This window comes from Somniosus microcephalus, chromosome 12, assembly GCF_052327205.1.
Source record: "Somniosus microcephalus isolate GS21.2 chromosome 12, FLI_Smic_1.0, whole genome shotgun sequence".
Lineage (NCBI taxonomy): Eukaryota > Metazoa > Chordata > Chondrichthyes > Squaliformes > Somniosidae > Somniosus > Somniosus microcephalus.
In genome coordinates, this window is record NC_140998.1 from 24,604,116 (window position 1) to 24,625,623 (window position 21,508).

Consider the following 21,508-nt stretch of genomic DNA (forward strand, 5'->3'; position numbering starts at 1 on the left):
TGGGGGAAAAAAAAGAACGAGAACTAAAAAAAACTTATAGAAAACGGCTCCTGATTTTTGCCGTTAGATCGAGTATTCCGGACATACAACCTCAGGATAAACCAAAGTTTCCTGTAGCAGGACATTTAGAAAGTCATAATACAATCAAGCAGAGTCAAAATGGTTTTATGAAAGGGAAATCGTGTTTGACAAATTTATTAGAGTTCTTTGAGGATGTAGCGAGCAGGGTGGATAAAGGGGAACCAGTAGATGTAGTGTATTTGGATTTCCAAAAGGTGCCATATAAAATGTTACTGCACAAGATAAGAGCTCATGGTGTTGGGGGTAATATATTAGCATGGATAGAGGATTGGCTAACTAACAGAAAACAGAGAGTCGGAATAAATGGGTCATTTTAAGGTTGGTAAACTGTAACTAGCGGGGTGCCACAGGGATCAGTGCTGGGGCCTCAACTATTTACAATCTATATTAATGACTTGGACGAAGGGACCGAGCATACTGTAGCCAGATTTGCTGACGATACAAAGATAGGTGGGAAAACAAGTTGTGAGGCGAACACGGAGTCTGTAAAGGGATACAGATAGGTTAAGTGAGTGGCCAAAAATTTGGCTGATGGAGTATAATGTGAGCAAACGTGAGGTTATCCACTTTTTGGTAGGAAGAATAGAAAAGCAAAATTATTTAAATGGAGAGAGACTACAGAATGTTGCGGTAAGAGGGATCTGGGGGTCCTCGGACATGAAACACACAAAGTTAGCATGCAGGTACAGCAAGTAATTAGGAAGGCTAATGGAATGTTGGCCTTTATTGCAAGGGGGATGGAGTATAAACGTAGGGAAGTCCTGCTACAACTATACAGGGCGTTGGTGAGACCACACCTGGAGTACTGCGTACAGTTTTGGTCTCCTTATTTAAGGAGGGATATACTTACATTGGAGGCAGTTCAGAGAAGGTTCACCAGGTTGATTCCTGTGATGAAGGGGTTGTCTTATGAAGAAAGGTTGAGCAGGTTGGGCCTATACTCATTGGAGTTTAGAAGAATGAGAGGTGATCTTATTGAAACATATAAGATTCTGAGGGGGCTCGACAGGGTAGATGCAGGGAGGATGTTTCCCCTCGTAGAGGAATCTAGAACTAGGGGGCATAGTCTCAGAATAAGGGGGCACCCATTTAAGACGGAGATGAGGAGGAATTTCTTCTCTGATGGTCGTGAATCTTTGGAATTCTCTACCCCAGAGAGCTGTGGAGGCTGGGTCATTGAATATATTCAAGGCAGAGATAGACAGATTTTTGAACGACAAGGGAGTCGAGGGTTATGGGGAGCAGGCAGGGAAGTGGAGTTGAGGCCAAGATCAGATCAGCCATGATCTTATTGAATGGCGGAGCAGGCTCGAGGGGCCGAATGGCCGACTCCTGCTCCTGTTTCTTATGTTCTTAATTTGATCATGGCAGATCTATATCTGAACACTCTCTTACTGCCTTTAATCCATATCCCTTGGTACCCTTACTGAACAAAAAACGATCTCAGTCTGGAAAACTCCAATTGTCCCCCATCCTCCACAGCCTTTTGGGGGGAGTGTTCCAAATTTCTACCACCTTTTCTGTGGAAAAGTGCTTCCTGATTTCACTCCTGAATGGCCCAGCTCTAATTTTAAGAGTATGTCCCTTTGTTCTTGATTTCCCCCATCAGAGGTTAAACTGACAGGTCTGTAATTACCTGGTTTCTCTCTCCCACCCTTCTTAAATAATGGAGTGGCATTAGCAAGCTTCCACTCTAACGGCACAATTCCAGAATCAAAAGAGCTTTGAAAGATTATGACTAATGCTTCTGCAATTTCCGCACCTACGTTTAATATCCTGGGGTGGAAGCAACAACAACTTGTATTTATATAACTCCTTTTAACATAGTAAACGTCCCAAGGCACTTCACAGGAGTATTGTAAGCCAGAGATGTTGACACCCAGACACATAAGGAGAAATTAGGGCAGATGACCAAAAGCTTGGTCAAAGAGGTAGGTTTTAAGGAGGGAATTCCAGAGCTTAGGGCCTCAGCAACAGAAGGCACGGCCACCAATGGTTGAGCGATTATAAACAGATGCTCAAGAGGGCAGGATTAGAGGAGTGCAGATATTGTGGTGGGGTGGTGCTTGTGGGACTGGTGGAGATTACAGAGATGAGGAGGGGTGAGGCCATGCAGTGTTTTGAAAACAAGGATGAGAATTTTGAAATCGAGGCGTTGCTTAACCGGGAGCCAACGTAGGTCAGCGAGCGCAGGGGGGTGATGGGCAAACGGGACTTGGTGCGAGTTAGGACACGGGCAGCCAAGTTTTGGATGACCTCAAGTTTACGTAGGGTGGAATAGAAACATAGAAGATAGGAGCAGGAGTAGGCCATTCGGCCCCTCGAGCCTGCTCCGCCATTTAATGAGATCATGGCTGATCATCCAAATTCAGTACCCTGTCCCTGCTTTCTCCCCATATCCCTTGATCCCTTTAGCCTTAAGAAATATATCTAACTCCTTCTTGAATATATTTAATGAATTGACCTCAACTGCCTTTTGTGGTAGAGAATTCCACAGGTTCACCACTCTCTGGGTGAAGAAATTCCTCCTCACCTCTGTTGTAAATGGCTTACCTCTTATCTTTAGTCTGTGACCCCTGGTTCTGGACTCCCCGGCCATCGGGAACATCCTTCCTGCATCTAGTCTGTCTCGTCCTGTTAGAATTTTATAAGTTTCAATGAGATCCCCTCTCATTCTTCTAAACTCCAGCGAGTATAAGCCCAATCGACCCAATCTCTCCTCATACGTCATTCCTGCCATCCCAGGTATCAGCCTGGTGAATCTTCGCTGCACTCCCTCCATGGCAAGAACATCCTTCCTCAGATAAGGCGACCAAAACTGCACACAATCCTCAAGAATGTGGGAGGCCAGCCAGGAGTGCGTTAGAATAGTCAGGTCTAGAGATAATAAAGGCGCGGATGAGCTGAGATGGGCAATGTCACAGAGGTGGAAATAGGCGATCTTGGTTATGCCACGGATGTTTGGTCGGAAGCTCATTTTGGGGTCAAATATGGCACCAAGGTTGTGAATAGTGTTGTTCAGCCTCAGACAGATGTTAGGGAGAGGGATGGGGTCAGTGGCTCGGGAACGGAGTTTGTGGCGGGGACCAAAAACAATGGCTTCGGTCTTCCTAATATTTAATTGGAGAAAACTTTTGCTCATCCAGTACTGGTTGTCAGCCAAGCAATCTGACACTTCATAGAATTATAGAATGGTTACAGCACGGAAGAAGGCCATTCGGCCCGCCAAGCCCATGCTGGCTCTCTGCAGGAGCACTTCAGCTAGCCCCACTCACCTGCCCTTTCCCTGTAGCCATGCAAATTTCTTTCCTTCAGGCACTTATCCAATTCCCTTTTGAAAGCCACGATTGAATCTGCCTCCACCACCCTCTCAGGCAGTGCATTCCAGATCATAACCACTCGCTGCAAAAAAAAAAGTTTTTCCTCATGTCGCCTTTGGTTCTTTTGCCAATCAACTTAAATCTGTGTCCTCCTGGTTCTTGACCCTTCCGCCAATGGGAACAGTTTCTCTCTATCTACTCTGTCTAGACCCCTCCTGATTTTGGACACCTGTATCAAATCTCCTCTCAACCGTCTCTGCTCCAAGGAGAACAACCCCAGCTTCTCCAGTCTAAAACGTAACTGAAGTCCCTCATTCCTGGAATCATACTCGTAAATCTTTTCTGCACTCTCTCTAAGGCCTTCACATCCTTCCTAAAGTGTGGTGCCCAGAATTGGACACAGTACTCCAGTTGGGGCCGAACCAGTGTTTTATACAGGTTCATCATAATTGCCACACTTTTGTACTCTATTCCTCTATTTATGAAGCCCAGGATCCCGTAAGCCTTTTTAACTGCTTTCGCAACCTGCCCTGCCACCTTCAACAATTTGTGCACACATACCCCCAGGTCTCTCTACTCGTGCACCCCCTTTAGGATTGTACCCTTCAGTTTATATGTTCTCTCCTCATTCTTTCTACCAAGATGCATCACTTCACACTTTTCTGCATAAAATTTCATCTGCCACGTGTCTGCCCATTTCACCAGCCTGTCCATGTCTTCCTGAAGTCTGTCACTCTCCTCACTGTTCACTATACTTCCAAGTTTTGTATCATCTGCAAATTTTGAAATTGTGCCCTGTACACCCACATCCAAGTCATTAATATATATCAAGAAAAGCAGTGGTCCTAGACTCGACCCCTGGGGAACACCACTGTGTACCTTCCCACTGTCCGAAAAACAACCGTTCACCAGTACTCTCTGTTTCCTGTCACTTAGCCAATTCCGTATCCATGCTGCCACTGTCCCTTTTATTCCATGGGCTTCAACTTTGCTGGCAAGCCTATTATGTGGCACTTTGACGAACGCCTTTTGGAAATCTATGTACAGGAAACTCTTGTTCAAACGGCACCTAAATATTCGGTATTCTCTATTAACCGGCAAAATTCTCACTCCGAAAACAACACCTCAATAACCGGCAATGTTGCCGAGTCCGAGTCTCCCGCGGTGGCCGAGTTAGTCAGTGGGGGTAGTTCTCCAAACTGTCACTACTCGGCTTCTTGGCGCTGTCGGAAGTCGGAACACCTCAATACCCCTGTAACAGGAGTCTGACTCTCCCGCGCTGCCGGTAGTCTCTTCTGATCCGCCATTTTACAGGGGTACTGTGTGTCTCCCACGCTGCTGGTAGTCATTGCATTGCATTACCCTCAATTGGCAGTACTGTACTTAAGCATCTTTCACCATCCATTTAACACAACATTCTGTAGGTGAGTACCCAATTACTGTATACTGCACATTTCTTGATTTTTTTTCTTTTTTAAAAATAGCCTCGGTAGATAATCCTCTCTGTCATCCGGAATTTTTGATCAACCGGCAACACGTCGGTGCCGGATACCAAAAAGTTTCCTGTACACTACATCAGCCGCATTACCTTCATCAACCTTCTCTGTTACCTCATCAAAGAACTCAATCAAGTTAGTTAAACACGATTTGCCTTTAACAAATCTGTGCTGGCTTTCCTTAATTAATCCACACCTATCCAAGTGACTTAATTTTGTCCCTGATTACTGTTTCTAAAAGCTTCCCCACTACCGAGGTCAAACTGACTGGCCTGTAGTTGCTGGGTTTATCTTTACACCCTTTTTTGATCAATGGTGTAACATTTGCAATTTTCCAGTCCTCTGGCACCACCCCTGTATCTATGGAGGATTGGAATATTATGGCCAGTACCTCTGACTTCCTCCCTCACTCCCTCAATTCCTTCAGCATCCTAGAATGCATCCCATCTGCTCCTGGTGATTTATCTACCTTAAGTACAATCAGCCTTTCTAATACCTCCTCTTTATCAATTTTTATCCTATCAAGTATCTCCACTACCTCCGCCTTCACTGTCTATGGCAGCATCCTCGTCCTTGGTGAAGACAGATGCAAAGTATTCATTTAGCACCTCAGCCATACCCTCTGCCTCCATGCATAGGTCTCCTTTTTGGTCCCTAATCTGCCCCACCCCTCCTCTTACTACCCTTTTACTATTTATATGCCTATCTATCTAATCGTAGCCAGAGAATCACCTGCAGTGGCTTCTCTTCCCGCTCCCGCATCATTACCTCTGGTGTCCCCCAAGGATCTATCCTTGGAGGGTTCGAGAGAAGTGGTGATGAGGTAGAGCTGGATGTTGTCAGCGTACATGTGGAAACTGACACTGTTTTCGGATGATGTCACCAAGGGGCAACATGTAGATGAGAAATAGGAGGCCAAGGATAGATCATTGGGAGACACCAGAGGTAATGATGCAGGAACGGGAAGAGAAGCCATTGCAAGTGATTCTCTGGCTACGATTAGTCATAGAGTCATAGTTATACAGCACAGAAAGAGGCCCTTTGGCCCATCGTGTCTGCGCCGTCCATCAATCCCTGTCCAGTCTAATCCCATTTTCCAGCACTTGGTCCGTAGCCTTGTATGCAATGGCATTTCAAGTGCTCATCCAAATGCTTCTTGAATGTTGTGAGGGTTCCTGCCTCTACCACCCTTTCAGGCAGTGAGTTCCAGATTCCAACCACCCTCTGGGTGAAAAAGTTCCTCCTCAAATCCCCTCTAAATCTCCTGCCCCTTACCCTGAATCTATGCCCCCTTGTTATTGACCCCCCTACTAAGGGGAAAAGTTCCTCTTTATCTACCCTATCTGTGCCCCTCATCATTTTGTACACCTCAATCAGGTCCCCCCTCAGCCTTCTGAGCCTTAGATAGATAAGAATGGAACCAGGCGAGTGCGGTCCCACCCAGCTGGACGACGGTGGAGAGGCGTGGGAAGAGGATAGAGTGGCCAACCGTGTCAAAGGCTGCAGACAAGTCAAGAAGGATGAGAAGGGATAGTTTGTGACCTTTGTCACAGTCACAAAGGATGTCATTTGTGACTTTGATGAGAGCCGTTTCGGTACTGTGGCGAGGTCGGAAACCTGATTGGAGGGATTCAAACACGGATTTGCGGGAAAGATGGGCACGGATTTGGGAGGCAACAACACGTTCAAGGACTTTGGAGAGGAAAGGGAGGTTGGAGATGGGGTGGTGGTTTGCAAGGCCGGAGGGGTCAAGGGTTGTTTTTTTTGAGGAGAGGGGTGATGACGGCAGATTTGAGGAAGGGGGGAGCAGTACCTGAGGAGAGAGAACCGTTTACAATGTCAGCTAACATGAGAGCCAGAAAAGGAAGTTGGGTGGTCAGTAGTTTGGTGGGAATAGGGTCGAGAGAGCATGAAGTGAGTCTCCTAGACAAGATGAACACGAAGAGGCCATGAGGGAGGATCCGAGAGAAACTGGAGAAAGATGTGAGTTCATGGCTAGGACCGGGGGGGGAACCTTAGAGGAAGTTTGTCCCGGTGGGCTAGGGGAAGGAAGGGAAGTAGCAAAGGCAGTTGAACAGATGGTCTCAATCTTGGAAACATAGAAGTCCATGAGCTCCTCACACTTGTTGTCGGAGGTGAGGGTGGAGGAGACCGGGTAGAGGGGTTTAAGAAGATGGTTAGCAGTAGAGAATAGAAGCCGGGGTTTATCTTTGCATTCCAGAATGATTCTGGAATAGTGAGCAGTTTTGGCAGACGAGAGCAGGACCCGATAGTGCTTTGTGGTCCAGCCAGATCTGGCGGTGAATGGCTAAACCATTTGTCCGCCATATGCGTTTAAGTCTCCGTCCCTTGGACCTGAGGGAGCGAAGATGAGAGCCGAACCAGGGGAGCGGGCAGGGTGAGAGAGAGTAATGGTTTTAATGGGGACTAGGGCATCAAAGGTGGAGGTGAGGGTGTGGTTGAGCAGATCGGTAGCTGCAGAAATGTCCTGGTGAATGGAGGGCCAGAGGCTGGACAGTTGGGGTTTTGTAAGTACAGTTGTAAGAGATTTGGGAGAGTTTTTTTCCAGGGGCGGACACAGAAGGAAGTAGGGTTGGTGTGGGGGAGGAAGTGGGTGGAGAGCGATACGAGGAAGTGGTCAGAGATGGCCTTCTCTGCGATTGACACGATGGGAGAAGCGAGGCCACGAGAGATGGCTAGGTCAAAAGGGGGTGGTCGTGAATATGGGTTGGGGAGTTTACATCAGGTCATCAAACCATCAGGTCTTGGAGATTTATCTATTTTAAGTTCCATTATTTACTCCATTACCATTTTGTTATTTGTATTGAATACAACAAGTTGCTCCCCTTGATTTATTTTTAGTTTCATTTTTATCTTTGGTATTTTATTCTCTGCCTCTACTGTGAAAATGGGTACAAAGTACTAATTTAATAAATCTGCCTGACCTTGTCTATTACAGTATCACCTGCATGTGTCTTTAATGGACCATTAGCCACTCTCATACTCTTAATATATTTCTAAAAGCTTTTACTGTTGACCTTTAATTGCTTGCAAGTTTTTTTCATGTTCCTAATTTGCAGCTCTTAATATTTTCTTCGCGTCCCTTTGTCGCTTTCTGTATTAGCATGGATAGAGGTTTAGTTAACGGACAAAAAACATAGAGTAGGGATAAACGGGTCATTTTCTGTTTTTTTTTGTATTTGTTCATGGGATGTGGGCGTCGCTGGCCAGGCCAGCATTTATTGCCCACCCCTAGTTTCCCTTGAGAAGGTGGTGGGTGGTGAGCCTCCTTCTTGAACTGCTGCAGTCCGTGCGGTGAAGGTACTCCCGCAGTTGTTAGGGAGGGAGTTCCAGGATTTTGAACCAGCGACGATGAAGGATCGCGATATACTTCTAAGTCAGGATGGTGTGTGACTTGGAGGTGGTGGTGTTCCCATGCGCCTGCTGCCCTTGTTCTTCTCGGTGGTAGAGGTCGCGGGTTTGGGAGGTGCTGCCAAAGAAGCCTTGGTCAGAGCTTGGGGCCAATGGTGGAGCGATTGGAATCGGAGATGCTCAAGAGGCCATAATTAGAGGGGCACAGATATTTATCGCTGAGGGTTGTAGGGCTGGAGGAGATTAGTGATAGGGAGGGGCGAGGCCATGGAGGGATTTTAAAACAAACATGAGAATTTTAAAATCAAAAGTGTTGCTTAACTGGGAGACAATGTAAGTCAGCGAGCATAGGGGTGACGGGTGAACGGAACTTGGTGCGACTTGGGACGTGGTCAGCAGAGCTTTGGGTAACCTCAAGTTTATGGCAGGTGGAACATGGGAGGCCAGTGAGGAACCCATCGAAGAGCGCAAACTGTGGCGATCCGTGTGCATGCAGGGGGTTAACGAGTTTGAACCCGCTAGGATTGCCAAAGAATAGAAACTTAGACAAGAGGAAAGAATGTCAGTCTGTTGCGACTATACCGTCAACTGGATTGTGTCTCGTACGTCTGTTTTGTGGAAAAGTATGTCTTATCTAGGATTGGTTTACAAAGCCATCTAAATGCTCACCAAAGACGTGGCCAATTTTAATACTCGGATTTCATTTTTTGTTATGGTGAGAAGCAATCTTACTCGATTTATTGATGTTGAAAATGTGATAAATCGCTGTTCTGAGTAACTTGTACTAGTTGTTCTACAGTACAGGACGTTCACAGGGTTGAAATCGTTCCAGGAATGAGCTCCTGCTGAAATCTTTCAGGTGACCTGCAGTAGTGGCTTTCTTGCAAGGTTGGTGCCGTCTTGTGCCCCAGACCTGCCTGTCGCTCTGCTACACCTTGTCTCTGGTCTGAAAAAGAGTGTGTTCTTTGTGAAAACAACCCAAGTCCATCAGATCTTGCTTGGCTGTACCCTCTATCAATCATGGCTAACTGTGCCTCTGTACCGGTCGTGGTTCCACTTTAGTGATTGTGGAGACGCCAGGGTATCTTTGCCTTGCTCCTGTCGAATGGAAGGGTTAAAATAATGTAAATCTTTTTTTCTTGCTTTCAAGTTTTCTGCCCGCACCGACGCAGCTGTCCCAGGACCAGCTGGAAGCTGAGGAAAAGGCTCGGTCCCAAAGAGTTAGACAGACTGCTTTAGTGGCATCGCGGAGAGAACCTCCACCGTATGGGTACAGAAAGGGATGGGTTCCTCGCTCCTTGGAGGTAACATCTGCAAAGTCGTGGCATGAGCAAATCTCTTGTAATTTATTCTGTGTCACTCGATTGATCTGTCACATGCTATAACTAAATGTTGAGCCACAGCACTTGGTATTGTGAATTCATATGAAGGTATACTTAGTGTGAAGAAAGTACATCTTTATCCACATCTGTATCTTTAGCACTCCCATCTACCCCGGCAGAGACTGAATATCTCTCAATAAATTCCAGATGTTCCAGTTTTTTCAAAGAACTGCCACAACTTATCACTGAGGGGGTGGGTGGGAATAAACATCAAATAGCATGTTTATTTCAAATGCTTTAGTGGACACATCTGCCATTCATGTTTTGAGGTTAACTGCCCGTGCGCACTAGGCAGTCATGTGACAGCACATAACAAATAACAGGAAATGCACGGCAAGTTTGTCAGCGTCTGAAGAGGCAAGGCATTAACACTTCCGGTGTAGACTCTTTATCAGAGTAGATGCCGACAGACCCGTTGTGGGTTTCCTGCATTTTATTGCAGTATTTTAGTTTTTACCTTTGCCCAAAGCTGGGTCTTATTTATAGCAATTTGGGTACAGGAAACTTCGCGATATCTGGCACCGACTGGACCGAGCTGCTGCCGATCTATCAAAACTTCCGGATAGACCAGCACTAATGTTGAAGGATACGGAGGTTTTCATCTCCGTATCTGACAACAAACACTGTTGCTTAGCAACAGCTTGCAAACACTCGGCCCCGTACCTTGGAAGCGTCTCTGAAGCTGTTGCTAAGCTACAGAGACACTTTCCAGAGCCTGACTGTTTTATTTTAAAAAAAATGCTAGGGGAAGAAAAAAAACCTAACCAAAACGGCTGCTGATTTCTGCCGTTAGATCGAGGTTTCCGGACATACAACCTCTGGATAAACCAAAGTTTCCTGTAACTGATAGTGTAAAAGTACAAAACTAGAAGTCCTTTGTGTAGAATCAGCACTGATAATCAGCACCTCTTTTTTTTATTCGTTCCTGGGATGTGGGCATCGCTGGCAAGGCCAGCATTTATTGCCCATTCCTAATTGCCCTCAAGAAGGTGGTGGTGAGCTGCCACCTTGAACCGCTGCGTGTATGTGTGGTAAAAGTACTCCCACGGTGCTGTTAGGGAGGGAGATCCAGGATTTTGATCCAATGTCGATGAAGGACCGGCGATATAATTCCAAGTCAGGATGGAGCGTGACTTGGAGGGGAACTTTGAGTTGGGGGTGTTCCCATGTGCCTGCTGCCCTTGTCCTTCCAGGTGATAAAGGTCGCGGGTTTGGAAAGTGCTGTCAAAGATTGCGCTGTGGTCTTGGGCTTGCCTTCAACCCTGTTGTTGCAGTAAAGTTCTGCTGAAACGCTGCCCATTCACTACCGTTGTACTGACAATCTGGGCAGTACTGCAGTTTGGTTAACGTTTGCTAATGCGGTTTAATGGTATTCGGAATATGACTGAAGGGTTACTTGCAGCCCACTTCCCCCTCCTCTGTGGACTTCAGCAGAGCTACTGCTCCATGTATCTGTGGGTCTGAACCCGGAGCCCATCGGGTCTCAGCGGTGTGTGTGGGCGATGTCGTTGAGAAAAATAAATATCTCAAATACTGCAGCAGGTCTTGTGGGAGTGACCGTGAGAAAATCAGTGCTCGGCATTATGAGGCTGAACAAAAATTTTCTGCTCTAGTTTATAGGTGCAGGCCCTGTGCATTTGCCAGCACTGCCAAATACCTACTGGTTTGCATTGTTCTGAATGCAGCAGAGACCCTGGGTCTCCTGACCTGCAGCATCACTTTGAGCGCCCTGATCCTCCTAAACTCACTAAGCAGGTTGAACGCAGTGTCACGCTTGCGTCTGATCACAAAGCAGCATCATAAGAGGCTGACTCGGCTCCCTGTTCCTGCCTAGAATCGGATGAACTTTTTATATATTGCTTAAACAGCAGAGTTTTGTTTTTACACGCAACGAGAAATATAGTGTTGCCTCTGCCAATTCAGGGCCATTTGCAGGGAAATGTATCCTCATTTTCCAAATAAGCCTCCCAACAAAGCTACAGGAGGCTGGGGGCAGCAGTCAGTACATAAACACAGGAGAGCAGTATGCAGAGGCTGCATTGGGTCACTCGCTAAAAAGCTGGAGTAATCGTGCCTTAAAATGTCTAACAGTTTGCCCTCTTGAAGAATGTGAGGACTTGGACCAAATGTATAATTATGAGAACCTGTAACAATTGATGCCTGTGAATCTAGCACCAGTTAACTTTCTAAACAAACCTTTTCTGTGTGCTGTTACTATAGTATTTTACAAAGATTAATGTGATTTTCTTCCCCCCCCTAAACTGGACAATCAGTAATACTGACTATATTGCATAGAATTCAAATGGGCAATATGACTTGGCCCCTGCAGAGGTTCTGAATGTGACTTTGGGTTCTTCAACTCTTGGTAATGATTTGGTCTGTTTTTGTTTCTCCAGGATTTTGGTGATGGAGGTGCATTCCCAGAGGTCCACATGGCACAGTTTCCATTGGAAATGGGCCGCAAGAAAAAAACGTCCAATGCCCTGGCGGTTCAGGTGGATGCAGAAGGAAAGATCAAATTTGACGCTGTTGCTAGGCAAGGACATTCGAAAGAAAAGGTACTGCAACATGTATCCCAACGCCAGTCCACTTCTTCTCGACTGACCTGTTAAATTGCCCTGTCTTCTATTTCCAGCAGTAGAATTGCAAGCTTGGAGTGCCATCCTAGGACTTGGTGATTTTGTGAATTAATGCTCCAGCGCTCTGATTCTCATGCTGTCCCAAATATCATTTCTTTAACTTGTACCAGTGTTGTGAATGGTGGTGGGGTGGGGGTGAATCTACCTTTTCATTAGAACGTTTGCTGTGCAGTTCTGAGGCAAACTCGAATTAACATGTTGCATGTTTTTTTTTTAATATATATTTGAAAATCAATGTTTGGGTCTTTTTTTTTCCTATCCAGGTGATATACAGCAAGTTTACAGATCTGATTCCTAAAGAAGTCATCAATGAAGATGATCCAGAACTGCAGAGACCCGATGAAGAATGCATAAAGGAGGTACGTTATTTATAACTCTGTTGGTATATATGTATTGGCACGCGGTGCGTTACTGGTTTGAGCGATATTATTGTGAAATGGTGAGGAAGCTGATGGGAGGTTTGGAAAGGTGAGTCAGGTGGGCCAATGGTTTTCTGTCCAAACCATTACTTTGTGCATTGTAAAGGAGGCGTGTTCATCAAACTGTTGAAAAACGTTGGAATTTGCGGTGAGTTTTCTGTACTCATGACATTTCTAACAGGGCACTGGTAAATTGCCTGTGTTAATTAATGAATATACAGTGGGGTTTTTTCATACAAGATGGTGATGGATTTGGAAGAAAGACTTCTGGGTTTATAACCATAGTTAATAGTGAATAATTGAGGCTTATCAGTACTGAGAGAGTGCTACCTTGTTGGAGGTGCTTCTTTTGGATGAGATGTTAAAGCCAGGCCAAGTCTGCCTGCTCCAATAGTCGGGTAGAATTACAGATCCCATGGCGCTTTTTGAAGAGGAGTAGAGATATTCTCTTAACTTTTTTCCAGTTCTGATGAAGGGTCACAGACCTGAAACGTTAACTCTGTTTCTCCCTGCACGGATGCTGCCTGGCCTGCTGAGTGTTTCCAGCATTTTCTGTTGTTATTTCAGATTTCCAGCATCCGCAGTATTTTGCTATTGTAGAGATATTCCCTTCCTTGCCCAACTCCACCAAACCGATTTAACTGATCATTTTTGTCAATTTCTGTATGTGGGACTTGGCTGTGTGCGATTTGGTGATGTTGATTGAGGCATACATATTGGCCAGGACGCCAGGGAGAACGCCCCTGCCCTTCTCCGAAATAGTGCCGCGGGATCTTTTATGTCCACCTGAGAGAGCAGACGGGGCCCTCGGTTTAACGTCTCATCCGAAAGACGGCACCTCCGACAGTGCAGCACTCCCTCAGCACTGCCCTGGAGTGTCAGCCTAGATTTTTCTGCTCGAGCCTCTGGAATGGGATCAGAAGCGAGGGTGCTACCAACTGAGCCACAGCTGACAACTGTGCGATGAGAGAATTGGAGGAAAAAAGGCTTTTAACATCAGCATAAATACTTTTCTCTTCACCGTCGCTGCTAATCCTGTGCTGCAGTAGATAGTATATGTATGTGCTGTTGGAAGCAAAACCTGAAATGTTAGTACAGTCGGAAGAAAATCTCCTTAATTGAGGATAGGATTACGCTCTATCCATTGGGAATAGGCAGCCTCATATGTTCTGTGACATGTTTCTAACACCTCAGTTTTAAGACTAATGCAGTTTGACAGTTGACATTGCCTTGGGTAAAACGGCCCATTCGTCCTTGAAAATGAAGATTAGAGGTAGAATTGTTTGGAACATTGACCATATAAAACCTGGAGGTAGGGAAATGCGTACTAACCTGCTAAATTCTCTTTATTTTCATTGCAGTTGACCGAAAAGACACGTTCAGCTCTTGAAAAACAAGTTTCACAGAAGGTTGCAGCAGCCATGCCTGTTCGGGCAGCTGAGAAACTAGCCCCTGCACAGTACATCAGGTTAGAAGAGTCACTTGAGCAGTATTCATGTTTTGGATGTCTAGATTGGCTTCTAAAATGAGTGCAGTGTCCTAGTAATCAGTGCAGTCTAGTATGTAGTGCTTGGATACAGTGTCTGATTGCACAGTTGCCCCATGTGGTGAGCTCCGCTCGGCTCAGCTATCAGAAGGTGGTAGAGTGCAAGCTTGAGAGTGTTTCCCTTTCAAAGGGAATGGGCTAAATCCGGCAGATGGATTCCTCCTGTGATGTCAGACTGATGGCAGCAGCCACTGTTGCTCCAAATGTTCGACCGTTTATTGTTGACCGTGCTTGTGTTGGCTCTGAAACAATGGCACAGGCCTGACATCAGATCAGCTGCCCACTCTCTCGGATAGGGGATGTATGTTGCAAAAATACCTAAAGATGAGATGTAATTTTTCTTTAATCTGGGGCCATTGGCTGATTCGGAAAAGGACACTCTTGCCTGCCTGCGTAAAGTTTTGATCAGTTTAGTATAATGATTTTACACACGATACAGCTTAGGCTGGCGGAGGGGGGAATATCTGATTCCCATTCCACCAATAACTTTTTTTTTACAAAATTAACTTTGCAGAAATGGTAGGAATTTAGGAACAAGAGTAGTCCATTTAGCCCCTCAAGCCTGTTTCTCCATTAAAGTAGATTGTGGTTGATCTATACCTCAACTCCATCTTTGTTCCCAATCCCTTGATGCTTTTTTACCTAATAAAACTCTTTTGATCACAGTCTTGAAAATTTCACTTGGCCTCTAACATCCACAGCTTTTTGGGGGAACAAGTTCCAGACTTCCACTACCCAAGTCCTGATTCCATTCCTAAGTGGCCTAGGTCTAATTTTATTATACCCTTGTTCTGGATTCCCCCACCAGATTAAATAGTTTTTTCTGTATCAGCCCTATGGAATCCCTTTATCATTTTAAAATCCTCTATTAGATCAGCCCTCTGAACACGAGCTGCATTTATGCAACCTGTCCTCCTAACTTAACTCTTTACGCCCTGGCATCATTCTGATGAATCTACACTGTACCTCCTCCAAGATGGATGTATCTTTCCTGAGATGTTGTGCCTAAAACTGAATGCAGAACTCCAGATGGGGCCTGACCAAGACTCTGTACAACTGGTCCTAACAGAAACCACTGGTCCACCAGCAGAATAGAAACAAGGTGCTTCCAGAACCTTGCACAAATGTGGTCCGAAGGATCTTGAATCTATCCCGCGTGTCTCACAAAGTTTTAACTCCATACGCTGCACCTGTCACATTGTTGTAAGATGCAAGCTGTGGAGCGGCTGCAGGTCTATATTCCCCACTAAGGAAGGGGCAATAATTTTAGTTCATGTCTAAATTAGATCAGGTTAGTTGTACAAATGTTTAGCACTACAGAAGGGCTGCACTCTCGATGAATAAAGGGGAGATTTGGCATATGTTAAACCTCGTGTCAGAATAGTCTGACCACTTTTACAGTGTATTGTTCTGTACTTGAGTGCCAAAGGCCAAGTGTAGTGTGGAATGTTACTTTTTATTTGTTGCAATGAAGACAATCCACGTTCCCCACAGTTAATCCATAGACTCGATGGCAACAACTTGAATTTATATAACGCCTTTAATGTAGTAAAATGTCTCAAGATGCTTCACGGGAGTGTTATCAAACAAAATTTGACACTTAGCCACATGAGATATTAGGACAGATGACCAAAACCTTGGTGAAAGAGCTAGGCTTTAAGGAGTGTCTTAAAGGAGGAGCGGTTTAGGGAGGGAATTCAAGAGCTTAGAGCCGTGACAGCGGAAGGCACGGCTGCCAATGTTGGAGCGATTAAAATCGGGGATGCACAAGAGGCCAGAATTGGAGGAGTGCAGAGATCTTGAAGGGTTGTAAGGCCGGAGGAAGTTACAGAGATGGGGAGGGGCAAGGCCATGGAGGGATCCAGAAACAAAGATGAGAATTTAAAAATTGAGGCGGTGCTGTACCAGGAGCTAAGGTAGTTCAGCGAACACAGGGGTGAATGGGACTTGATGCAAGTTAAGATACAGGCAGCAGAGATTTGGAGCTCAAGTTTATGGCTGGTGGAAGGTGGGAGGCCAGCCAAGAGTGCATTGCAATAGTCACGCCTAGAGGTAACAAAGGCATGGATGAGGGTTTCAGTAGCAGATGAACTGAGGCAGGAGCGGAGTCGGGCGATGTTACAGAGGTGGAAGTAGGCGGTCTTAGTGAACACCTCCGTTCAGTCCGTAAGGATGACCCCGAGCTTCTGGTCGCCTGTCATTTTAATTCACTGCTCCATTCCCACTCAGACCTCACTGTACTTGGGTTCTTGCATTGTTCCACGGAAGCTCAGTGTAAGCTTGAGGAACAGCACCTCATCTTCCGATTAGGCACTTTACAGCCTTCCGGACTCAATATCGAGTTCAACAATTTCAGATCATAACCTCGGCCCCCATTACATTTTTACTACTTATTTTTTATCCCCACCTTTGTTTTGGCCCTTTTTCTTCCGCCCCCCCCCCTTTTTTTTCTCTCTCCCACATGGCAGCTGTCTCTCATTCTGCCAGCGCATTTCACACCTAATCTAGAGCCGTCTTTTGTCTCTTTACTAGTCCTATCACCATCTCGTCTCGTTTTGAATACCTCTTAATGTCTCTTCATTTCTCTTTTGTTCTCTCCCAGCCTTGCCTTTCAATCTATTTCATTTCCTGTGCCTTTCCAGTCTCGACAAAGAGTTTGACTCGAAACGTTGACTCTGTTTTCTCTCCACGGATGTTGCCTGGCCTGCTGAGTTTTTCCAGCATTTTCTGTTGTTATTTCAGATTTCCAGCATCCGCAGTATTTTGCTATCTGTCTTAGTGATGGCGCGGATATGTGGTCGGAAGCTCATCTCGGGGTCAGATACGCCACCAAGGTTGCGAACAGTGTGGTTCAGCCTCGGACAGTTGCCAGCGAGAGGGATGGAGTCACTGGCTTGGGAACAGAGTCTGTGGTGCAGACCGAACACACTGGCTTCGGTCTTCCCGATATTTAACTGGAGAAATTTCTGCTCATCCAGTACTGTACTGGATGTCGGACAAGCAGTCTGACAATTTAGAGACAGTGGAGGGGTCGAGAGAGGTGGTGGTGGATAGAGTTGAGTCGTCAGCGTACATGTGGAACCTGACGTTGTGTTTTCGGATGATGTCGCTAAGGGGCAGCATGTAGGCGAGAAATGGGAGGGGGCCAAGGATAGATCCTTGGGGGAATCCAAAGGTAACGATGCTGGAGACGGAAAAGAAGCCATGGCAGGTGATTCTCTGGCTACAAATCACAATTCATCTGATATTTGGATTGCAGTACGTGCCTTATTTTATTAGTAGTAGTGTAATTTTTGAGAATTACTTGTGCAGGTATGTAAAAATTGACCATACCAACAGATTAAACTCTTTTTTTTGTTCTTCGTTGTGCTCAGATACACTCCTTCTCAACAAGGTGTTGCTTTCAACTCGGGAGCCAAACAGAGAGTTATCAGGATGGTGGAAATGCAAAAGGACCCAATGGAACCACCTCGATTCAAGTAGGTGGATAGCAGTGTAGTGTGAAGACCTTTTTAATGGTGCAATTGCTTTTGATTGTGATTCACATTGGTTTTGTTGTTTCGTAACCGCTAGTTTAAAAGTCAAAGCGGTGTTGCCATGAAATCTGTGCGTATGGCTTTCAAGGATCCCAACGTGACATACGATAGTCTGATATATTTTGATGTGATCAGACATTGGGCAATTTCCCAGCCCCAAAGTCTCTTTATTAAATCGATAGTTTGGCAGCTCTGCTTCCACTCGTAACAGTGCACTGCGTTCCAGTACCGAGGCTAGCCTGTGGATCGGAAACCTACATGTGTTTCTGATTCTGCTGTTACTTCTCGGCGAGTTCATTGTGTGACCAGTTCTGTTCTGTTGTCTTTGTGTTTATAGGATTAATAAGAAGATTCCTCGAGGTCCCCCATCACCTCCGGCACCTGTCATGCACTCTCCGAGCAGAAAGGTAGGAGAATGATCGACTAAACCGTGCTCGACAGTATTTCACTGAGGACGTTACTGGGTTTTTTCCTAACCTATTTAGACTGTCTTTAATAACACAGCAGCAGAAGTCCTATGTCTAGCTGTACTGTGATTTCTTCATAAGCTGACTTTTTAGGTGCCTCCATAGCTCTAGCAATAATGAATTAAATCCCCATGCCAGAATTATGGCTTTGCTGCCATTCAAAAGTGATTACTGCAGATGGATTAAAACTTGCTGTGTTATTGTTGGGCAGCAATAACATAAGAATTAGGAGCAGGAGTTGGTCATACGGCCCCTCAAGCCTGCTCCGCCATTCAGTAAGATCATGGCTGATCATCGACCTCAACTCCACCTTCCTGCCCGATTTCCATATCCCTTGATTGCCCTCGAGTCCAAAAATCTATTTATCTCAGCCTTGAATATACTCAATGATTCAGCATCCATAGCTCTTTGGTGTAGAGATCTCCAAAGATTCACAACCCTCTGAGTGAAGAAGTTCCTCCTCATCGCCGTTTAAAATGGCCGACCCCTTATCCTGAGACTATGCCCTCTAGTTCTAGACACTCCAGCCAGGGGAAACAACCTCTCGGCATCTACCCTGTCAATCCCCCTCAAGAATCTTGTATGTTTCAATGAGATAGCCTGATATATTTTGATGTGATCAGACAAGACAAGATGAAGTGTGTCGGAAAACCCGAGTGATGGAGAGGAGCAGCCCACAGCCCACACTGCCCTGCAACTTTCAGTGGAGAAATAAAATACAGTATAATCCCTCTGCAACAAAGTGAAACATGGCCCTGCTGTTAAAAACACTTGATTTTATTGGGCAACCTGCTGTCCAAACTTTGCCGTGACATCCATCACCAGGAGAATTAAACTCCCCCAAAAATAGCTTTGGAAACGAATGTAGAACAACACATGTTTTTTTTATTATTCGTTCATGGGATGTGGGCATCACTGGCAAGCCCAGCATTTAATGCCCATCCCCAATTGCCCTCGAAGGTGGCGGTGAGCCGCCGCCTTGAACCGCTGCAGTCCGTGCGGTGAAGGTACTCCCACAGTGCTGTTAGGGAGGGAGTTCCAGGATTTTGACCGAGTGACGATGAAGGATCAACGATATACTTCCAAGTCAGGATGGTGTGTGACCTGGAGGGGAACTTGGAGGTGATGGTGTTCCTATGCTCCTGCTGCCCTTGTCCTTTTAGGTGGTAGAGGTCATGGGTTTGGGAGTTGCTGCCGAAGAAGCCTTGGCGAGTTGCTGCCGTGCATCTTGTAGATGGTACACACTGCAGCCACGGTACGCCGGTGGTGCAAAGAGTGAATGTTTAAGGTGGTGGATGGGGTGTCGATCAAGCGGGCTGCTTTGTCCCGGATGATGTTGAGCTTCTTGAGTGTTGTTGGAGCTGCACTCATCCAGGCAAGTGGAGAGTATTCCATCACACACCTGACTTGAGCCTTGTAAATGGTGGAAAGGCTTTGGGGAGTCAGGAGGTGAGACACTCGCCGCAGAATACCCAGCCTCTGACGTGCTCTTGTTGCCACTGTATTTATGTGGCTGGTCCAGTTAAGTTTCTGGTCAATGGCGACCCCCAGGATGTTGATGGTGGGGGATTCGGCGATGGTAATGTCGTTGAATTGTCAATGGGCGGTGGTTAGACGCTTGCTTGTTGGCGATAGTCATTGCCTGTCACTTAATCAGCCCAAGCCTGAATGTCGTCCAGGTCTTGCTGCATGCGGGCATGGACTGCTTCATTGTCCGAGCATCTTGGGTTCAGATGTTGACTAATCATAGTTCATCATGGGTTACAGTAGCATAGTGGTTCTGTTACTGGACTAGTAATCCAGAGGTTTGGGCTAATGATCCAGAGACAGGAGTTCAAATCCCACCATGGCAGCTGGGGAATTTCAATTCAGTTAATTAAATAAATCTGGAATAAAAAGGCTAGTACCACGAAACTACCGGATTGTCGTAAAAACTCATCTGGTTCACTAATGTTCTTTAGGGAAGGAAATCTGCTGTCCTTATCTGGTCTGGCCTATATGTGACTCCAGCCCCACAGCAATATGGTTAACTACCCTATGAAATGGCCTAACAAGCCACTCAGTTGTATTCGAGAAGGCGGCTCACCACCACCTTCTCGCGGGCAATAAATGCCGGAGGCGTCCATTTCCCATGAATTAATTTTTTTTTTAAATGCCATCTAATCTGTGTAATCCTTTTTGTTTTAATTTTCTTTTTTTTAAAAAAAAACCTACTTCTGCTGCCATTTTGCCCCCTCTTCGTGTCATGAAAACCGTAGTCTTTTTTGGAATCTTTCATGCCCTCCAGTACTTTGGCCAGCTGTCCATTTTGTTATCTAGAGAGTATCGACAGGCTATTATCTCAACTCCACCCAATCCTATCTTTGGCTGCCATCCGCAAGTGCACTTATAGCAAAAGTTGCTATATAACAGTCAGAGAGTCAGTAACTAGACTGCATGGTTCTAATATCACCAAAGGAACAGAGACAGGTTAGGAGATTTTTTATTTTACACAGAGCTGTCATTAGGAAATGAATGCCCAACCAGAAAATGGTGGAAGCAGAATCTATATAATATGTTTTCAAATCAAAATCAAATCAAATCAACTTTTATTGTCATTGTTAGTGCACAAGTGCAGTACAACGAAATGTAGGCTTGCGGCTCCCGAGAGTGTACATTTGGATTAAGACATTTAAACATTCAACATACATTTGGCTTGTAATACATTAACATAAACATAACCATAATAAAGTGCATTGGCAGATGTGCAGGCTTTAGAGTTTATTTGTGGAGTTCAGTAGGATGACAGCCCTGGGAAAGAAGCTGTTCCTAAATCTGGTCGTACGGGTGCGAATGCATCTGTAGCGTCTTCCCAGATGGCAGGAGGGCGAACAGACTGTGGCTGGGGTGGGTAGGGTCTTTGATGATGGACCGTGACCTCCGTAGACAGCGTTTCTGGTATATGTGCTCTATGGTCGGTAGCCGGGTGCCGGTAATGCGTTGGGCAGTTTTGACTACCCGCTGCAGGGCTTTCCAGTCATAGTAGCTACAGCTGCCATACCATACTGTGATACAGTTTGTCAGGATGCTCTCTATTGTGCAGCGGTAAAAGTTAGAGAGGATCAGGGGTGACAGGTTACATCCCTTCAGCCTCCTTAGGAAATATAGGGGAAGTGGATCGAATTTGAAAAAGGAAATGCTTAAATGGTATGGGAAAAGGGGACTAAATGTACAGCTCTTTCAGAGAGCTGGCACAGGCACAATGGGTCAG

At 45.7% G+C, this 21,508-nt stretch overlaps 1 protein-coding gene across 1 annotated transcript in view; it reads left to right on the forward strand.

Moving 5' to 3' along the window:
* Positions 1 to 21,508, forward strand: part of snw1 (SNW domain containing 1) — a 33,153-nt gene that overhangs the window by 2,144 nt on the left and 9,501 nt on the right. The window contains exons 2-7 of the mRNA XM_086002657.1: positions 9,420 to 9,573; positions 12,048 to 12,209; positions 12,554 to 12,649; positions 14,071 to 14,177; positions 17,630 to 17,734; positions 18,129 to 18,198. Of these exons, the coding sequence (XP_085858783.1) occupies positions 9,420 to 9,573; positions 12,048 to 12,209; positions 12,554 to 12,649; positions 14,071 to 14,177; positions 17,630 to 17,734; positions 18,129 to 18,198 (694 nt within the window). The remainder of the gene's footprint in view (positions 1 to 9,419; positions 9,574 to 12,047; positions 12,210 to 12,553; positions 12,650 to 14,070; positions 14,178 to 17,629; positions 17,735 to 18,128; positions 18,199 to 21,508) is intronic.